Source organism: Pyrus communis, chromosome 9 (assembly GCF_963583255.1).
Source record: "Pyrus communis chromosome 9, drPyrComm1.1, whole genome shotgun sequence".
NCBI classification, from domain to species: domain Eukaryota; kingdom Viridiplantae; phylum Streptophyta; class Magnoliopsida; order Rosales; family Rosaceae; genus Pyrus; species Pyrus communis.
The window spans coordinates 18,500,011-18,521,700 of NC_084811.1; the positions used below are offsets into that span (position 1 = coordinate 18,500,011).

Consider the following 21,690-nt stretch of genomic DNA (forward strand, 5'->3'; position numbering starts at 1 on the left):
AAAACACCGTTTCACGAACGGTTTATGCCTACGCATTCATGAGATCAAGCTCTATTCAAAAATATAAATTTTGACCTCGAAAGGTCTACGTATTTTAAATAATTAATGTCCAAACTTTAAACCTTGTAACTAGTTTAATTTAAAGCTAAACTTTTATGAATTAATATAAATTCTCTTCGCATATTCATAATTATGAATATCCAATTCATATATTTAAATTTTCCAGGGTATTACGATGCTATTCAATAGACTTTAGGAGAGAATTTAATTTCTAGTTTTTATTATTTCCGTTTATTTAATAAGGATTTAAAGGTCCATTAGTGCTAAGATTAGTGGTAATTTATTTGACCATTTCTACTTGGTATTTTCAATGCTTGCCGTTGGTTTTATATATGGACATTGGTTCTCCATTGTAAAAAGACAAAGCCACAACACAAAACCAAAAATCAGTTATTCTACATAGGGGGCTGCGGTAATGAAGGCCAAGAAGAGAGCTACTTTGGATTTCTTCTTTGCTAGGGCTACGATGTAGCCTAGTCATGAATACTTATTGCCTTGTGGCATAGTTATTATCAAGTTTTTCATCTTTATTGAGTATCTTTTGCTAATCGTAATGCGCTTAATTTTTATTTAGATGCTTGATCACCATCTAGGTTTAAATTAGGTTGATTTGATGCAAGTTAGAGTAGATGCCATACTTAACTTGGGTTTAGCTTCTTGCAATTGATACCATAACCATCTATTTGAAGATGCCATGCAATTAGGGTTTGTGAAAATTTCCAACGATTTCCATAGAGCTTAATCGGTTCGTACTTGTTTAAATTCATCTAGATACCATAGAGGGTTAACATGTAAAGATACTTTTGATGCAACCAGATGCCATGGCCATTGAATAATTTAGGAAAAATCGATCATCAATATTGGGAACTAATTGAGCATAACATATAAAGGGAATTAAGTAGAATTGGTTATGGTGAATTTGGATGCCCTAGGTTTTATTTTCTCATGTTTTTAATTTTATTATTTCATGCATTTCATTTTAAAGTCATATTTCATTTTTAGCTTAATTCAAATCTTCTATCTTTTCCGTTAAAGCTTCTCCACTATAATTTGTTTTGATTTAGTTATTAAGATTTTAGAATCAATTCGATCTCTGTGGGACGATATCCGTGCTTATATGTTATACAATCATCTTATTCGTATACTTGCGAGCACTAAAATTTGAGACTTAATGAATTTAATTTTTGTTATCTAATTTACGCAACAATAGGTTGGGTGGCAATAGGCCTCAAGGCGGACCAACATAGTTGTGCACAAGATTGCATAGCCCTAGGCAGAAACCGAAAACTTGGTGCTTTCACAAAGGTCCGGGTGATCATTTAAATTGCGCTTTATGATCATTATGCGAGGCTGTTTTGGGATGAACATGGGAATTTAATGTCCAATTATAAACCCAAAAGACATCCAATACTTTATCAAAAATCATCGATACAAACTCTCTGGCATTATCTAGTCTTCCAAACTTTATGGGATAAGTAGGGTAGTGCACCTTTAAAATTGGCCAAGAGGTTTAGCAGTAATGTATGTGGACAAACATGTGACCAGTTTGTTGATTCATCAACCAAAACCATAAATACTTATATGGTCCGCATTTTGGTTGGATTAGTCCACATATATTCCCTTGAATCCACTGTGAAAAGAGGGTCGTTTTGTATCTTTGCTAAGGATGATGTAGAAAATCAGTTTCCCCAACGAGCAAGCTTGGAAATTTGTGCTTGTAAGCACAAAATCCTTACTTCGAGTAAGGAGAAGCATCATAGCATCATTGTTCCCGGTCGTGCCAAGGCAAGCAAACTGCTCGAATCATCTGGCTCTAAGCCGGTCACATGTGGCGTTCCTAATTGGGAGGTAGCCCATTGGCCCTAAAATAAAGCTTCAGCCTCATTTTTCGAGGTGATGCAAAGATATTTCACTCTATTTTCCATCAGTGGTTTCATTCATGATCATTGTCATCTCAAATATCCTTAATGCTCAATGACGTTCTTCCAGAACGAAAAGAATATAAGGTTTCTGAAATGTTAATTTAGTACCATTCATGCAATGAGAAACGTGCCAATACTCTTAATCAGGTTGGATAGACTTGAAGTCATTGCTAGAGATGTGATTTAGGTATAAAGTTAGTGTGCGTACAATCGCATTCATCTAGACAACTAACTTTCCCACATTCATACGTAATCACGTATTTAATTGACTTCGGTCACATGTTTTAAGAAACATGATTCAATTAACTCATATTCGAGGACAATATCAATAAGATTATCCATAACTAAAACAAACACCAAATGTGAATCTAAGAACATAAAAAAAATGTTCACAAAGTAAATGGTTTACTAAGGGGATTTGGCCAACAAGGCCATCCATGTCAAAATTCTTTTCTTCCAACGATGTTTGGTGGATCAAAATTAGTCTCACATATTGGCTACGAGAATGGTACTCCTCAACGACATTGGTTGGGGCATGAATATGTGCATAACCAATGATCTATTCCATTAAGACGAGAAGAGATTTTGCAGGGTTAAGGTTTGAAAATATTATCCCTTATTCTTGAAGTTTTAGGTCTTAGGTGCCAAAGATCATGCTTCGGGCATGATGCCACACCTTGGCATGCCTTGATTCTACCATATATTGTAAAAACAAACTCGAAATTGGATTGTGAGAAAGACAGACCCAAACTTGGGTTCGGTAGGCTCCAACCGAAGCTGGAAGGGTCTGTTCAGTAGGCCTTTGCTGAAGCAAAACAATACCGTTCGATGCATCTCTGTCGAAGCAGAGCATGCCTTTCGATGCATCTCTATCGAAGTAGGGCATCACCATTCGATAGACTCCAGCCGAAGTTGAGTTTATACCGTTTTCTCACATTTATGGTAGTACTCAGATCCAAGAATTTGGTAAACTTTCGTTCTCTACACTGTTTCTTCGAGAGCGAGTTAGAAACAAGGAAGGACGAGAAAGGTATTCTCCAACCAAAATTTGATCGGATTTATAAACTCCATAATCGTACTCATTCATGGACGTAATCATGGTATGCTTTAGGAAATATCTTGCATGATTAGACAGTTCGTATAGGCGAGCCAAAATGCCATGGAATCTTCGTTCGAGAGGTATTTCCGTTTGTAATGCTTCGAGCATAAGTCTTTGAATGAAGATCATGACAGAGGCTTATTCAGTTCTTCCATGCTATTGTTGGCTTCAATGGTTTCTCAGCTTCTTGAAAGTCAAGTGGAGATTTATGTCTTATACCCCACATAAAATGGTTTCTATTAGAAACGTCCAAATTAGGAAAAGCGAACTTGTTACGGTATGACAATCCACTGAATGGAGGGAACAAGATTGTGATTGGTGATATAGAAAATAAAATATCCATAAACGTCTAAGTTAGAACATTCGAGTTCTAAGACATGGTTTACATGAAAAACGTTGGGTTTTCATGGGTATATTGTTTTAATGAATGTTTAGTTCATCAAAGAGAGGTTCCTGCAAGAACACAAAATACAATATGCTGATTTAAGTGTATTGGATTTGAGTTGCTTTAGGAACTCAAGTATGAGAAAGGATGTTAATGGTTCAAAGAAGAAAAACAAATTATTGAATCGTTAATGTCCAAAAGTGATATTCGGGCCAATAATCGTCTTGTCAGATTAATGGACTGCTGGTCACTTTTAATTAATTCAATAAATCGGGACCATACGGGGTCGATCGTGGAAGCAAAATAATGACATGCGGGTCTTATTAGCTTCAACTGGCAGTGATCCAAGTGACAAGTGAATTATAGCTTAATTAGTGTTAACCAAAATATCTCAAAAATTAAATGGGTATGGTTATGAAGCGGGAATGCCAAAAATTAACATTGGGTCAAAAAAACAACACAACCCAGCTTAATTAGGCTGGCTGTAATGCATGGGTAGGGCCCTACAGCATGGTTGCAGGACTTTAGGGGCCTCAAAAAGGCTGTATGCCTTTAGGTAGTGGGTTTGGACAATCCCATTAGTTCAAAACTGCTGGAATTGGGCCAAAAACAAGAGTAAGAAAGCAATCCTAGCTTGCTCTGGCTTGGGCTGGTGCAAGATGAAGCCTAGCATGAGTTGGCTTTGGTTTTAGGCCAGAGCGATGCGAGCGTAGCAGCTCAGAGGTTGCTGGCAAGCGGGCCGAGACGCAGAGGCCAACCTAGCAACGCATGGGCAATAAGCGGGCCATATTTTATGGACAAGGCCCAACAAGCATCTAGAAGTGGGCCAGGGTGCAAGTACAAGCCTAACATGGCTGCTTACTTGCTGGAATAGGCTAAAGGCTTTAGGCCCGGGGGAACCTTACCCATACCAAAAGGCATAGTTGTCAGTGTATGCATTGCAAGCCCAAAGAGTTGTTATTATCGGTCCAGACTTCAAAATGACGTCATTCAATCATGACTGCTCAACGGGCTAGGTTGCAAGCCAGCCAATGAGGCTCAGCGTGTGGTGGCAATGCAGTGTGGAGTCACAAAAAATCCCAATATTTTTTTATCTTTTTTTTTTTTTTTTTTTTTCGACCTAGGGCTTGAAAACCCCTAATTGCTTCTAATTTATTTCGATGCTTTGACTCACAAATTCCACATAGCAAAAATTGCATAATGCATGCAACGCATATATGTTGACAAATATATGAAACATATACAATATATATTGGAAGGTAAATGTAAATGTAGGGGTTCATGCATCATGGGGAATTTTTTCATGCTTCATGGTCGTTTCAAATATCTTACTTTATTTTAAAAGAACTTGATTGGTAGAAAACAATTGAGCCTTTGAATTTGTAGAAGATCCTTCTCGGAAAGCCGGAATTGCATCTCCAATGCGTTGTATTATGTTCAACAAAGAAAAATTAAATTGAATCAAATAGCATGTATATCAATTCAATGAAATAATAAATTAACCATAAAAAGAATGATTAAAATATAATACTCCCCTGATTGAATATCAAACTCTCTTTAGCGCAGCGTCAAGAGCGTGCTGATAACGTGTTGTAGGCATAATTTACTGAACAATTATGGAGGCCAGAGAGATGTGAGCGGCACATAGAGAGAAAAGAGAGAGATGTGTAATTGTGATGTGTGTGTTGTATCACCCCATTGTGCCTTTATTTATGGTAGTAGGGAAGGTTAAATCCTTACCCTAATAGGATTATAACTCTAATAGGATTAGGGGTGGAAAAAAACACCGAAAATTCCAAATCGAACCGAAAAAATCCCTAAACCAAGTCGAAAAAATCCCAAATCGAAAATTTTGGTACCCAATCCCGAACCGATCCTGAAATTTCGGTATGAGAATCGATCTCATATTTTCATTCATTCGGTAATCCCGAACCGAACCGAAATAAAAAAAGTATATATTATTTAATTTTAAATATATATTTAGAATTGTAACAGCCATCGGATTTGGTTGAGATTTAATCTCAACCGTTGAATCCAAATAAAACCTTCACTTAGTCACTCCCTCTTTCAACCTCACTCACCCTCCTTGCCGATTTCTCTCGATTTCTCTCCTCCTCCTTATTTGCCATCTTCGATTTCGGCCACACCTACATCACATAAGTAACTCACCTTTCTCTCAACTAACCTCTCTGATCTCTCTTTCTCGACTTCTCATCCCTCACTGTAGAGCCTTCCTTCACCACATAATTGAAGTGTGAGGTATGTATTTTAGCCCAAAGTCATTGTGCTTCATTCCCTTCAAATATGAACAGAAGGTCATTTCTATTTGCTCTCAAACACTCTGATGTGTGGGGTTCTTCCCCTGTTAGTACTACTTCGAGAATTTAGTGGTTTGTTACTTTCGTGGATGATTGCACCCGTATGACGTGGTTGTATGTATTGAAAAACAAAAGTGAGGTTTTGTGATGTGTTTCGTATGTTTCATCATATGGTTAAAACTCAGCATTTCTCTGATATTAAAGTTTTGCGTTCTAACAATGATGGAGGGTACATAAATTCTAAGTTATCCCGGTTTCTATAAGATCGTGGGATTGTTCATAAAATTACATGTCTGCATACTCCACAACACAACGGGGTGGCGAAAAGGAAGAATCGTCATATCTTGGAGATAGCTTCTGTTTTGCTTATTGGTGCATTTGTTCCAAAAGGTTCCTAGCCTAAAGCAATTGTATATGTAATTTATGTTATGAACTGTATACCTTCTCGGGTCTTAAGTTATCAAACACTACTTCAAAAGCTTACTAAAACACTATGTCACCTCAGATCTTTGATTGTGTGGTCTATGTTCACATTCAGAAAGCTTATCATAGTAAGCTTGATCTCTGTGCACTCAACTGTGTCTTTCTTGGATTTTCCTTGCATCAAAAGGGAATTCAAGTGTTATCATCCTGCTAGTCATCATACTTTTGTAACCAATTTAGATCACCGGAGTATTTTTATTCTTCATCTGTACCCAATTTAGATCACCAGGGAGAGATTAGTGATATTGGTTATCTAAGCTAGTTAGGATATAATTTAGTGGGAGAAACCGAAGCTGTGGAAATCCGCCCAGTTGTTCGGCAAGAGCCCACCAAACCTAACACTTTGGTTCGACAAGCTCCCACCTAACCAGGTAGCCCATTTCGGCATGTTGCAACCAAAGAAGTTGGAGATGTTCTGCATAGCCCTATTGAATAATACCACCTTGATCGGCAGTGCCCAATTAAACTGTACTGTCCAGGTCAGCAACTTCCACCAAACAAGTAGCCTAGTTCAATAGTAATCTGCCGAGGTGCCCAATATGTTTGTAGTACTCCTTCTCTCTGATCCTGTAGTGCATGTTTCATCTCCTCTGAATATCCAAGTGGTACGTATTTTAAATGATAATAAAACTAATCTTGATATTAATGTGAGTACTTATAAATTGCCAGCAAGACAAAATCATGGTGTGCCACCTAACAGGTTCTCTCCAGAAGGGAAGGTCAAGTATCTAGTTGCTAATTATGTATCATATGAGCATTGTTCATTAAAACGTAGGGCATCGGTAAATCATATGGAATCAATCAAATTCCAACTCAGGTAGAAGAAGCCTTACGAGACCCTAAGTGGATACAAGCGATCAAAACCCCGCCCTAATCTTTATATTTAAAGCCCACAAACTAGTTCAACTTCCAATTCTTCTTTGTACTGGTGAAGGTGGTGGCGGTCGCATCATGATAGTCCATACCATTTTAGCAACCTACAGAACTTTCTTCTTGATGTTGGCGGCTTGTGTTGTAGGGTGGAGTTGGTGGTTGTCCGTCAGATTTGGAGGTGATGGTCTGATGAGAGTGGTAGTCACCGTTAGTTAGTGAACGCCAGTTTCCATGACCTTCTATTGATTTTGGAAACAAAGTAAGCCCTAATTAATTTAACAAAAAATCAAGGGGCTTAATGAAGGTGACATTTGTAATAGGTTGGGAATTTGTTTGGATTGTTAAAAAAGATTGAGACCAATTTAGAATAATGATAAAAAAATAAGAGAGTTTTTAGTACTTAATTCTTAAAATTTAGTCTCCTTAACATTATCATTTCTCCCAAGTTATGGTGCCGGTCTCTCACTCATTCTTCAGGTTTTTCATTCCACCGTTTTCCAGTGACTACTAGGCGTCAAAAAACGGAGGTTGGGTGCATCATTTTCTGCTCACTCTTTTTGTGTGTTGTGCGAGTGTTATTAAATTTGTTTGCTTTGCCTTTGTAATTGCCTGTGTTTTATTTGGGTTGTCAATTTTCCATGACTTATATCGAACTCCAAAATGAGTATTTATCAAATATAGTCAAAATTTGACCTTTAATTTCAAAAATATCAGTTTTTATAAAAAACAAAAAAACAAAAAAAATTATATCTAGCCAAAAATGAACTTCAAAACACTTAAATACCCTAATTGCATATGAGCTCTTGGGATTTTTTTCTGTGACATCCCACATCGCCCAAGGGAGTGATCCTTAAATGTATATTCCCATCTCTACTTAGCACTGGGCCTTTTGGGAGCTCATTGGCTTTGGGTTCCGTAGGAACTCCAAAGTTGAGTGAGAAGGGGGCTAGAGCAATCTCATGATGAGTGACCCACTGGGAAGTTGCTCGTGAGTTCCCAAAAACAAAACCGTGAGGGAATGGTAAGCCCAAAGCGGACAATATCGTGCTACGGTAGTGGAGCGGGCCCGGGAAGTGATCCGTCCTGGGCCAAGATGTGACAATGTGGTATCAGAGCCTAACCTTGGCCGCGTGTGTGCCGACTAGGACATCGGGCCCCTAAGGGGGGTGGATTGTGACATCCCACATCGACCATGGAGAGTGATCTTTAAATGTATATTCTCATCCTTACCTAGCACGAGGCCTTTTGGGAGCTCACTGGCTTCGGGTTTCGTAGGAACTCCGAAGTTAAGCGAGAAGGAGGCTAGAGCAATCCCATGATGGGTGACCCACTGGAAAGTTGCTCGTGAGTTCCCAAAAACAAAACCATGAGGGAATGGTAAGCCCAAAGCGGACAATATCGTGTTACGATGGTGGAGCGGGCCCAGGAAGTGATCCGTCCCGGGCCGGGATGTGACATTTTCTCTCCGTACCCAGTAATTGTTTAATTCACGTATGCATATGAGATTTTTTTCTACTCTTTCTTTTTTTCATTTTTAGGGGTTTTGATTATTTCAATATATTCCAATCCAATAAGTAGAAAGAACAAAAAGAGAATGAGCAATCAACCTGTCTAATTCATTTATTAATTGATGAACACCTACAACTATATATTCTTGCATGATAATCATTTGAAAATTTTTTTTCTTCTGAAAACTTCATAGACCTGCAACCTCTACATAATTTCAAAATATAATTTTTCATGTCTTTGTTTGGGTAGAAATCTCTAGTATACGGTTCCATGGCATTATGCATATATAATATTAATTTGGGGAACACACATTTTTATAACAATCTAATTGTTGTTTCGATTGCTCCCCATAAATTCTAATATATCAATTTCTACAATTTTTATACTTATACTGCGTTCTGGTTTCACAATGGTGCAGCCAACATACATTCATGGTGTTTGGCTTGTTTGACAAGGCCTGCAATATCCCCGTTTGCCACTCCCTTCCTCATGAACAACGATGAATAAAATTTAGAAGGCTGATGGCTTTTAGTTGTAATTAGGTTTTAATTTTGAGGGCAATCGAGTATATTTAAGTAGAATTTTGGATACATCTGAAATTCTTTGTAAAAATTGATATTTATGAATTTAAAGATTAAATTTTGGCTATTAATGATAAAATCCCCTCCAAAACCAAACCAGGAGAAGGAACGCAGCCGCTTCATCACATCACAACCCAAAAACTCAAAGGCCAGTAATTAAATTAGTTTTATACCTTTACTTTTTACAGAAACAACATTTTTTTTAAAATTTTTTTTAAATGATATTATCGAACCTAAAACTTCTCACTTACAAATAAAAAAGAATATCATTAAATTATAGTATTAAGTGACAATGTTTCTCTTTTCTTTGTTATATCTGGGTTATAAACTGCAATTTACAAAAAAAAGTTTGTAGCACAACTGTAAAAAAAAATACCGCAAAGAAGAAGATTGAAAAGAAAAACACAAGCAAATGTTAGGAGGTATATGATAAAGAAAAGCCTCTAACATGCACGGTACAAAACAATCTCCTAAAAAGTAACAATGTTAACAACTAAAGCAACACATTCCGCTCCTGCGAGAAGCTAGTATTGTATAGAACCAGAGAGAGAAATGTTGAAAGAACGCATAAAATCAAAGAATCTGAAATAAATTATGATTTGAAAAGAATTAAAAACTAAACCGAAAATTGACATGTAAAAAAAAAAAAAAAAGTAAATAAATAAAACAAAAGAAAGAAATACTCCCTGGATTGATATTGATGCGGAATCTCCAAATGAAATGCAGATTGAAAACGAGAAACTGACAACAATTCAAGTAAAAGATGAATGAATATGAAAAGCCCGCAACAAATACGAAAAAACTCAAATGGAAGTTTCCAAAAAGACTTGAAAGAAATTAAGAAGAGAACAAAGAAAGAGTTGACTTCAAACAGCGATACTCAAACGCTAACTAGTTAGTTATTTGATATGGCATTACTTACTTGTTTAGTGTCATTCCATAATACTTTTTATAATCTGAACCATCATTTTAAAATTTAAAGGTTAAAAGATCATCTCTGCAAAATTTCACTGGAGTCAGTAGACACTTCTCTAAGAGTCGAACACTATGTTAAATGTTCACAATAATGTTTAAAGGGCTCAACTATTTTCAATTTGAGTGAATTATGTAAAGTTTGATCTATTAATGAGAACCTAAAAAATGAATGATTCAAATCATGAGATTACTTTGTGGAACAAACCCAAATAAATTACTAACGAGTATGCACTTGAGCACTTTTGTAAGAATATGTTACTATCACTTAATACTACATTTTAGGGGTGGAATTATGAATAATTTTCGAACAGATCAAATCGAAACCAAAGTTTCAAATTTTTATTTCCAAATTTTCCAATCGAATCGAACTTTCCAAATTTAGACTTAAAAAATAGTGAAAATGTTACAAAACAAGTTTCCAATCTTAACATCTCCGTTTTTATTTTGTATTTTTTATAAACAAAAAAAGGTTATCAAACAAGTTTTCAGTTTTTTAAAATACAAAAACAAAATATTTATTAAATAGCCCTTAAGTTAGTTTAAATTCACCATGCACAAAAAATATTAATACAAATTTTTCCTCCATTTTGTTTAATTTCTCCAGAGAAATGATAAATATACAACCTTTTTGGCTTTTTATACACCTCTATTTAAACTCCGTTGAAGTTAAAACAGAGCATGAAAATCACCTCCCCTTCTCAAATGCCACAATACAATAAATCATCTAAAATAAGACAGGACTATTAAGTATACAAGTTAGCAATACAGTTAGTAAGTTGGTTAGAGTAGTTAGGCTTTCTCTTATGAAAGCAATCGTGTAACCTTCATTCTATCAATTGATACAAAAGCATATTTCTCTCTTTAAATCTCTCTCTCTCTCTCTCTCTCTCTCTCTCTCTCTAAAACTCTTTGTGTTCATCTTTCTTCTTGATTTTCTTTTCAATTCCCAAACATTGCAATGTAGTTAACATGGTATCTAGGCTCATGCCATGATTGTGGTGGTTCCACTTCCTATTATTTTACATATGTTTCTAGCTTAGTTTCTTTCCAAATTTTCATTAGATGTTAGGAATTATGTTAAGTTTCTGGGTGCTTCCGCGATCGTTCCTTTACTTCTGGGTTAATGTGTTTCTGGGTTGATTTCTTTCCGATCAAATTCATGAGTCTCCCCGTTCCCGATCGAAAGCAAGAGATCGAAAGTTGGAGAAAATTTCAGAGCAAATGCAGAGAGTCGCATCTCCACTGCCGCAATCGGTTGAGGCACCGAAGAAGAACAGAATTCAGGTCTCCAACAACAAGAAACCGTTTTTCTTCTACGTTAATCTTGCTAAGGTACATAAAGCAGTACAAGGAGACTCAATATTCTAGGTCCGATTGTGGAGGTTTCTTTGATATCTTGATCATGGCGGTTGGGCAACTCTTGGCGTTTGCACTACTTGCATAGAAATGGTTGTTGTTTGTTCAAGATTGCAAATCTTGGGAGCTCTTCAGGTTAGGATTGTGTGCACTCCAACTGTTTGAAGGAATGGGTCAGTGACTTCTTTGATCTCTATTCTGTTCTTTGGTGTGGAAGAAAGATTGGACATGGGTGCAGTCCAGGTGTTTGTCGAAATGCCCAACTCAAAAGTTTCATGTGAAGTCTTTGTGGTAGCCTTAACTGAACTTCTGCGGGATCAATTGAAAACCAAAAGGACTCTTTCCAGAAGCTTGTCAAAAGTGCAACAACCATTTGGTTCTAGGTTCATGGATGATCTTCTTGCATTTTTGGATGGATCGGAAGTTACATCAAGCGAATGTATAATATGTGTTGTCATTCACAACATTGATGGACTTGGATTAAGGGAATCAGAAATCCAACAGTGTCTTGCACGAGTTGTTTCTTGTTTTCATATTTGCATTGTGGCTTCTATCGATCATGTCAATGCACCTTTTTTGAAGGACAAGGGATTGACTCCGGATGCTTATAGTTATGATCCGTTGGTTTCTGCTTTCTGCAAAGAGGGGAGATTGGATTTGGTAATAGAGTTTTTGGATTACATGATATTGGATAGCTGCTTGCCAGATATTGTGAACTACACTATGATATTAGCTGCATTGTGTAAGAGTGGAAAGGCTTATCAGGCTTTGCAACTCTTCGAGAACCTCGGTGAAGTAGGATGTCCTTCGAATGTGAGCTCATACAACACTATGTTCAGTGCACTGTGGAACTGTGGAGACAGAGTCCGAGCTTTACAAATGGTATTAGAAATGGTAAGCAAAGGAATAGATCCCGATGGGATTACTTACGATTCGTTTATATCGTGGTTGTGCAGTATATTTTCTTATCTCAGCCTATAATTTTAGAGTCTAACCAACTCAGTTGTTAGCATGAATCTACAGTAAGTCCGGTTATACAATGAAGTTTAAAGAAGTTGTGCACGGTAAATCCCACGAAGGGTAATTCCGTGATGTGAATAGGTAAATCCCACGAAGGGTAGAAGAAGTTGTTAATGGTAAATCCCACGAAGGGTAATCCTACATAGATTCAGTTGTTGAAATTGTGAAGGCCGATGCCATTGTTCAAAGAAGTTGTTTTTTGGTAAAATCCACAAAGGGCGATCCCGTGGTGCTATAGTTAAGGCCGATGCCACGCTGTAGTTTGTTAATTTTCTGTTTTTTTGTAAATATTAAAGGCCGAAGCCAAGTTGAATGAGATTGTTGACGGTAAATCCCACGAAGGGTAAACCCTTAAGAAGTTGTTATACCAGCATGAGGGTGTGCTACGACGCCTTTATACAAGGTTGTTCTTTGATTGAAACTCATGTGAGAGGCAGAGGAATATTGGATTTTTTGGATGGGAAGATTGTATCTGCAAGGGTTGAAATTCTTTGGGAAAGAACCAATATGAAATTGCACCGTTCTTGAGTATAGATTTAGGTTTTGTATACCTGTCAATTTAGTTAACATGGGTTGAGATCATCGTTGTGGTGGACTAGGACTGACAGCTAATGTTGACCTTCAAAAGCAAAGAGGGCCATATGTTCATGCAGAATCTCTTCAACGTAAGCCAGTTGGTCTCCATATAGCTATTACTGCAGCTACTGTCATGGCAGGAACTCTAGGTGGTGCTCAGTCAAAGTGCTACAGAGATGCCCAAATCCCTTATGGGTTCCATTATTGCAGCTATGAAGATCAAGTAGATGTCTCAAATTGGATGAAGTGGAATTGCAAGATTGCAGATGGTTCAACTCTGTGTTCTGTTTTATGGTTTCGTAGCAGTGATTGCAGATGTTCTTCCGATCTCAAACTGGGTTTCCCCAGTTGAGACTGAGGGGGAGTATTAAGTATACAAGTTAGCAATACAGTTAGTAAGTTGGTTAGAGTAGTTAGGCTTTCTCTTATGAAAGCAATTGTGTAACCTTCATTCTATCAATTAATACAAAAGCATATTTCTCTCTCTAAAACTCTCTGTGTTCATCTTTCTTCTTAATTTTCTTTTCAATTCCCAAACATTGCAATGTACTTAACAAGGACTATATAACTAAATAGCTTTAGAAGCAAAAGAAATTATTGCTTCTACTCGGTAAAAATGGTTAACCCCAACCCACTCTTTACTACTCTTACCTTTGCTTCGACCTGATACTTTTTCTTGTGTATGCAGAAATCTGACCTTATTTATCTTTCATGTTGCTTGTCTTGGCTTTCGATTTCGAGGCTTTTGTCATATATCAGCAATTTAGAGAAAATGTACAATACACATTTAACGTTACGAAAAGCTATAGTGCTTAAACTACCTCTTATGTTAGTTTTTGGTGATTGAACTTCAATGTCACCTGGTTCTGATTATGTCAACTCACTTGAAGCATTGGAATTTTCTTTTAATTCACACGATATAGATTTTGAGACGTCATTCACACGCTCAATCATCCCTTCGACAGATGAATCAATAACGTCACCATCTGTTTCTATACCAATTACCAGATACCCAACAGGTTAGCAGCAACTCAGAAGCATAACACATGCATGGAACAAAATTCTCTAGTAATAGGCTTCAGCACATGAGTTGATTACACTAACCTTCAGTAATGTCTGATTCTGAACTAGCACCACCAGCTTTTTTGGTAACCCCAAATCCTTCCATGCTGCTGATCTGATGTTGATGAATTTGGGCATTTCGTGTTGTCGCTTCTTGTTCCTTCTTTTCCAAGTTTAACTTATTCAGCTTCTCCTCAAATTCGATGCACAATTTAAGTTCTGGTTTTGCGAACTACTTTGCCTGTTTCCGGTTAATTGTAAGAAAACAGAATATACATCTTAACTGATATATATTTGATAATTCTACTAAAGGAGATAAATGGATACCTTGTTAATTATGTTTCTGAAGTGGTTCATCACAGAATCCTCCGAAAGGACATGTTCATACGTCTTGAATGACTCTATAAACTTTTTCATTCTCTTTTCCGTGAATGCCAGCTGAGAGAGGCAATAAGAAATATATTCCCATTGTCTGATATCTGCAGCAATAGACTTGCTCAAAACTGAAACTAACTTGAATAGAAACATGAAGAAAATGTGACTGAAAATTCACAAAACATGATTTGAGATAAGGTTGATAAGCAGCTTCCATATAACACACTACATCAACTAAACTAGGAAGTAAATGATAATAGCCTTCTGGCCCTGGAATCGTGAATTAGTTCAAACATGTGGAAATAAGACTTAGCTACACATGGATGAACTTATAACACAGTGTTTACCCCATTAACTCACGATAAATGATGAACCCATATGTAAGTAACAAAGCCTCCGTAAACTAAGTAAACCACTCAAAGGAAAAACACAAACACCAGGTTCACAAATAATTATAGCAATAAACAGAAAAACCACAATTTCACCAAGAACACTCAATGAGGTCAATCTAAAAGCTTGTAATGATCAAATAATACTTTACTCCCTGGTAAATGCTTAACACAAATAACGGTCACTGGGACTTTATGATTTTACACCTCGAACTGTACGACTACCAAAGTTCAAAATTGACGAAATAGAAAGATCTATCAAACAATAATATTGTTCAAAGATAAAATGGAGGAAATAAAGGAATTGTTACCTGTAACTCCTCTAAACCTATTGCAAAGCTTTTCAACAAGGGCTTCCATTTGTTTGTCCAGAGTACGCAAATAACGTAATAACTTAATTGAAACAAATAAATGCTAAAGCAACCAAATTGAAATAGATTGTACCTTCTTGATGGAACCTATTAAAAACTGCATGATGTTGCAAAAAGACTCTTCAAATTCTGGTTGGATAACTTTCCAAGTATATCTGGAAGTAGATTATATATCGGATTGCTCCTTGTAGGCATAATTGAGGAGAGAAAAAAGTTCAATTTCATTAAGAATGAAATTCCATCAAAGCAGAAGAAAAATGATAGTACCAAAACAAAGTAGCCGGATGGATACCTAAGTTTACCTTTCTGAGATAACTCATTGAAAAAAAGTTTAACAAGATTTGAAATCCTCTCATCCTCATCTTCTAGTCGTATGGCCATTTCATTTATAGCCATAATTAGAGGCCCCTAACATAACAAGAAAGGTCTACAAGCAAATCCTATTTTCTTTTTCTTCTCTCTTTTTGTGTGGGGGAGGGTATTGACTGAATTATAAAGAATTTCATTACTCAAATTAGGGGAATCACCTTCTGCATCAAACTAAAATTTCTACAAAGTTTTGACAAGAAAGGTTCACAATGTCCAATCAAGTTCTTTGCAGCGGAACTGCCACCAACTATTTCTTTTTCTGCTTTTTCAGAGAGTATATCAAGTACTGCATCTTCAGAGGCCACTAGTGATTTGATTAGAGACTAGGAAGTACCAAAGAGCGACCGCTTTCACTACCTAGGATCTATCTTGCAAACGAACAGAAAATTGGATGGAAACCTTAACCATAGAATACAAGCTGGATGGATGAAGTGGAAGAATGCATCCGGCGTGTTGTGTGGCCATCGTATGCCATTTATGCTTAAGGAAAAATTTTCTACGACGGCAATAAGGCCGGCAATGTTTTATGGCAGGGAGCGTTGGGCAGTGAAGTATCAACACGTACATAAAATGGGTGTAACGGAGATGAGAATGCTTCATTGGATATGTGGGCACACAAGAAAGGATAAGATTAGGAATGAGGATATCCGAGGTAAAGTAGGAGTAGTCGAAATTGAAGGAAAGATGAGAGAAAATCGGTTACGATGGTTTAGACATGTGAAACGAAGGTCTACTGACGCTTCGGTTAGAAGATGCGATTATGGGACAAAGGTTGAAGGCCGAAGGGGTAGAGGAAGACCTAGGAAGACTTTGAAAGAGACTCTAAGAAAAGACTTAGAGTACTTAGATCTAAAGGAAGACGTAACACAGAATCGAGCACATTGGCGTTCTAGGACTATGGCAATCACAATCAGATTCAATCTTATATACTTGCTTATTTAGACTTATACATGCTGGGAAAATGTAGCTGAACCAATCGTGATATCAAGCATACTGAAGACTATCTATAGAAACCCACTTGGTAAGGGGGAAAGAATACCTCGTTTCTCATAATCACTTAAAGTTAAACTATCAAGCGTGCCCAGTGTTAAAATTAAAGTGGTTTTTCTAGAATGACTTCCCACATACCCAACAACTTATATTAATTCCTTAATTGTGGATATCTTGGGAACCCACATGTTTTCATGATGCAGTGGCATTCCTTTATGTTTTGGTTTTCACAACAGTTTTCAATTGCATTCATAACTAGCTGCTGCTTATCCTTTTGAGTTAGTTTTTCATCTTTCCTTTTGGTTGTATTTTTCATGCTCTTGGTGAGAGTGTTGTAACTTGTAAGCTTATTTCCTTGTTAGTGAAAGTTGATTCATCTTCATTGGTTCCCTTCTTTCTCTTTACTGTTGGTTGTAAGTCTTGGGCTAGTGTGGAGTCTGCACTAACTGAGAGGCAATACTCTGGTGTTTGGAATATTGTCTTTCTCTACACCAAGGGCTAGTTAATACTAAACCAACGTTACCAGCACGCCAGCAAAAGAATTTTATAAATACTTGTCTACTTGCCCAAGCAAACAATTCTTAGCTAGTCAAGCTGACAATATTACTACTTGATTTGTAAGGAAAAATGTTAGTATATTTATGTCAAACTTTAAGCTGATATATTTAGATCCACTGTAGATAAGGCTAGATTTGGTTCTAAACGGTTCAATTTTTTACCAAAATCGAAATTGAACCGAAATTTCGGCTCAGTTAGGTTCGGTTCATTTTTTTTCGGTTTCCAATTCGGTTTTTTTTTTTTTTTTTTTTTTTTAAATAATACAAATAATGCCGAATACAATGAAAGTTGAAGAAATTGTAAGAAAAACAAATCTTTAGCTAAAAATATAACACTTCAAATCCATTCAAATCTAACAAACTTTTTAAAATAAAAAAGATCAAATTCCAGATCAATAAAATTGCAAACCCAAGTCACTCGTATCTATCAAAATTAAGCCATATCAAAGAATAAAATCAACAAGAATTATAGAAGAAGTCCATCAGAACAATTACGGTGAATGGTGGCTAGATCTGGTGCATGTCAACAATGGCGAGCGAGAACCACCTTGTTGTCGATGATGGCGGAAGCCATGGCTGACTTCGGCAGAGGTATGAGTTGGACAGTAAGATAAAGAGAGATGCAGCATGGGAGAAAAAAAGACGGGGAAAAAAATGGGTGAGAGGGAGATGAGAGAACAAAAGAAGAAAAAAACAAGAGAGAAATGGGAGAGAGGAAGGTGGCGGCATGATTGGAAAAAAAAGAAGAAAAAAATGGAGAGAAGGAATACGGCTGGGGAGAAGAAAAGAAGGAATAATTAGTATGCTAGGATTTCTAACTTTCTAATATGAGGCCTAACATTCTATTTGGACTTGAAGGTTTTGAAGTTTAGGTTTAGAATTAGTTTGGAAATAAATACCCATTATATATAATAATTAAAATTTTATATAAAATTAATATATATTTATTCTATTTATGCTTGAAGGGTTTGAAGTTTAGGCTTAGAATTAGTTTGGAAATAAATGCCCTTTATATATAATAATTAAAATTTTATATAAAATTAATATATATTTCTTCGATTGAAGTTTAGGTTTTGTACTTTCGGTTCCTTTTTTTTTCGATTCGGTTTTTTCGGTTGCGGTTCGGTTTTGGGTCCTCTTTTTTTCAATTTTCGGTTTTTTCAACCCACCCCTAACAGTAGAGTCCATTTTGGCAACCTGATCTTTGCATGCAAAATTAGGAAAAAAACAAAGTTAGAAGCTTTCAACAAACATAAGCAAAAGACTACTTTGACAGACGAAAGATAGACGGACCGCACCAGTGGATATCAACCTTGGTCACCAAGGCAGCAACTATAAACTCAAGAGCAGCTAGAACTCCAATATTTGATTCTACCGCAAGATTCATAAGATTCTTGGCTGCTTCTACTAGGTTATTCTTTATGTAAATTGTAATGAAGGCATTTTCAACAGCTTCATAGATGGATTTGTCCTGAGAAAATACCTACAAGAGCCAAGACACATTTAGAATCTTACATCTCATGTACTAGTCAACAATTAAATCTAGAGTTGTTACTCAAGATTTAACAGATGGGAAAAGTTTTGACCCAAATGAAATATTGCATCATTAGTTTTAGAGCATGAAGGAAAACAAAAATACCAGTGGCACCATCTTATGAAGACATGCCTCTGAGGCATCAATTTGAAACTGTTTGCACCTCATCAGCAAATGTATCGTATTTCCAACATCAGTGGCAGAAGGTGATGCCATCAATTGAACAAGTGTTGGGATTGTGGCAGATATACCCTTTGAAAACCTTAACCCAGCCTCAAGTGATGCTACCAAGGCCTTGGTCTCCTGTAAGTTACCTACATCAGGCGCAGATCCATCCTTTTGAACTATATTTTCTTCCATATGAGGCAAGCAACTATCAGATAAACCCTCCTGCTGCTCCTTATTCACATGTGCATTTGCCATTTGCATCATCAACATCAGTGTCTGCAAAGGTACTATCGTCAGATGGCACCCTGTTCTTATCACTTTCTGAAGAGATGTCTGGTTCAAGCTATTTCAGCTTTTTCTTGTACTGATGTAAGGCTGCTTCAAAGGAAGCTATTCGAAGTTGTGGGCCGAATGGGTTATGTTGCAACATCATGGTAAGTAGATTTACAGACGATTTTCTAACCATTGCACTCTTATCCTCCAACCTCCCAGCAGCAACTTTGCAAGCTCATTCCACAAGCCAATTGAAACAGAATGTTCTTCGCATAGTTCAGCCAAAACCTGAAGAACCTGACTCCTTGTATACGCTGAAACATCTCAACACCACTCAAGCAAAATATCCAACATAGCTTGATTGGTTCTAAAACGTACACATTTAGAACCCACTTCACCTTTGACATCCTTAAATGCCTATGCAACCAGCAAGAGAATTCCTTATCTTATAAGATTCCCCACCAAAATGTGGGACAAGGAGGCCAACGTTGGTAGACATCAGCTTAGGCAGCCGATCAGAAAGTTCCACCAAAAACCAACCAGCATTTTCAGCTCCAACAGTACCTTTGATGTAGCCTTCGGGATTTGTCCTCCCTATCTCTCTGATAAGAGAGTTGCCCCAGCAACCGCATCGGCAATGTGGGTAACAACAAAATCATATTTGTGAAGTAGATGCAAGATCGACGCACATGATTGTGCCATGTACTGGTATTTCGTGGCACAAGCCCCAATTATTCGGCACAGAGCACCTTTTGTGTCAGAGTCTTTTAGAAGTGCACCGCTCTCAAACAACGAAAATGTATTTCTACAGAACCGCAATCAGAAAATATTATTTTAAAGCTAACACTAAAGAAAAGAGACACTAATGGCTGGTTTGGTATTGCTGTGCTTTGAAAAAAAACTGTTTCTGCTGTGATGTGAGAATAAGCAGCTGTGAAATAAAACAGCAGAGTGTTTGGTAAACTTTTTTGTAAAAGTGCTTTTGAAAGAAAAAAAGCAGTATTAGAGTGTTTGGTAAACTTTTATGTAAAACAGATGTGAAAAAAAGCCGATTTTTCAAAGTTAGGTTTTGCAGCTTCTTGTTTTTGGCTTTTTTTCATCCAAAACTGTGAAAAAAAGCTGAAGCTAAGTGTTTACCAAACACAAAAACAGCTCCCAGCTTTTTTTGATAACAGCTTTTTTCAGAATCACCTCAGTACTAAACCAGGTCTAAATCTGATTGAATTGTAGTAGTTATCCAACTTACTTGGCAATGAAAGAAATATAATTTTCTTCCAGGCCTAATGAACCAAAGAGCAAGGAAAGCTTGACCTCTACTGAATTAGCAATCAAATTAAGTATGCGACCTCTTTGCGGCTCCCAATTCCATGTGTTCTTAGGATGCTTCTTCCTGGTACCAGCTGTCACCTAAATCCGAGCACAAGGCTCCAGAATATTGTTGGCAGAAAAACTGGTAACATCATAGCCAATGCAATTACAAAGATACATATTTATAACATTTCTATTTTGTGTGAATAATACATCGAGAAAGGGACGAAAACTGTAACACCTTCACATTGTTGTTGGAAGTGATGTTGGACTCCTCAGAGAGAACAACATAAAGGAGGAAGAAAGTGTAGATTTTAAAAGCATTGCGATGTGATGCAAGCCGATCCAGCATTGGAGTGACATCATTCTCACCTTGAGAAACCAGTGAGAGTGAATCAACATTTGGGAGGAGAACACTGAGATTGGAACGAAGACTCTCTAGAAGATTGACTTTACAAGATGGGGGTAAAATATTGTAACCCCGAATCAGTGAGTACACCCCATCGAACACATCTTGCTCTTCAATACAAAATAGCTCTTTATCGAAGAGATCAAAGGACGTGCCCGTTAGTACCAAAACGGAAGACAAATTAATAAATTGCAAATAATGGATGAATTTCGAAAACCTGAGGATGCCAAAAGTTTAATATCCTTGTATTAGAACGTTAACTACAGTTTCATTTCAAACTAAAATTCAGCTAAAATCCATTGGCGTTCGCTCGATGTTCTTAAACACTGTTTAGATTCGTACAAGCAGGGGCTTCCTCTCCTACAGGACCGTGAAATAGTACAATTTGGATCTTGGATTTTTCCCTTAACTGTAGATTTAGTGAATTTTCTCGGCAACCAAACAAAGCGTTGGAATGGGAAAATGCTATGGATTGAGGGTAATTGCACGAGGGAGAGTGAGGAAGGGAGGAACCTTTGACGAACTCTTCGAGTTCGGAGGGAGCAAGAGAAGCGATTTCGATGGGGTTCTGGGCACGGATACGGTTGCCTTCGTGTTCTTCTTCCAAGGCTCTCAGGCTCTGGGGAAACACAAAGAAGGGAGCCATTTCACCACATTCACTGACTCACTGGTTCACTGAGAGAGAGAGAGAGAGAAAGAGAGGTTCTCTGCTTTCTCCCGTACAGATT

At 37.1% G+C, this 21,690-nt stretch overlaps 1 protein-coding gene and 1 pseudogene across 1 annotated transcript; one reads left to right on the forward strand and one right to left on the reverse strand.

Annotated features, from left to right (window-relative positions):
• The first annotated feature begins 11,789 nt into the window (after nt 1-11,789).
• Nucleotides 11,790-13,509, forward strand: LOC137744450 (pentatricopeptide repeat-containing protein At1g62930, chloroplastic-like). The gene is made up of 3 exons (XM_068484260.1): nt 11,790-12,455; nt 12,878-12,908; nt 13,181-13,509. Exons 1-3 carry the CDS (start codon nt 11,790-11,792, stop codon nt 13,507-13,509), a joined length of 1,026 nt encoding a protein of 341 aa, XP_068340361.1.
• Nucleotides 13,510-13,804: 295 nt separating this feature from the next.
• Nucleotides 13,805-21,608, reverse strand: LOC137744451 (condensin-1 complex subunit CAP-D2-like; annotated as a pseudogene).
• Nucleotides 21,609-21,690: the final 82 nt, after the last annotated feature.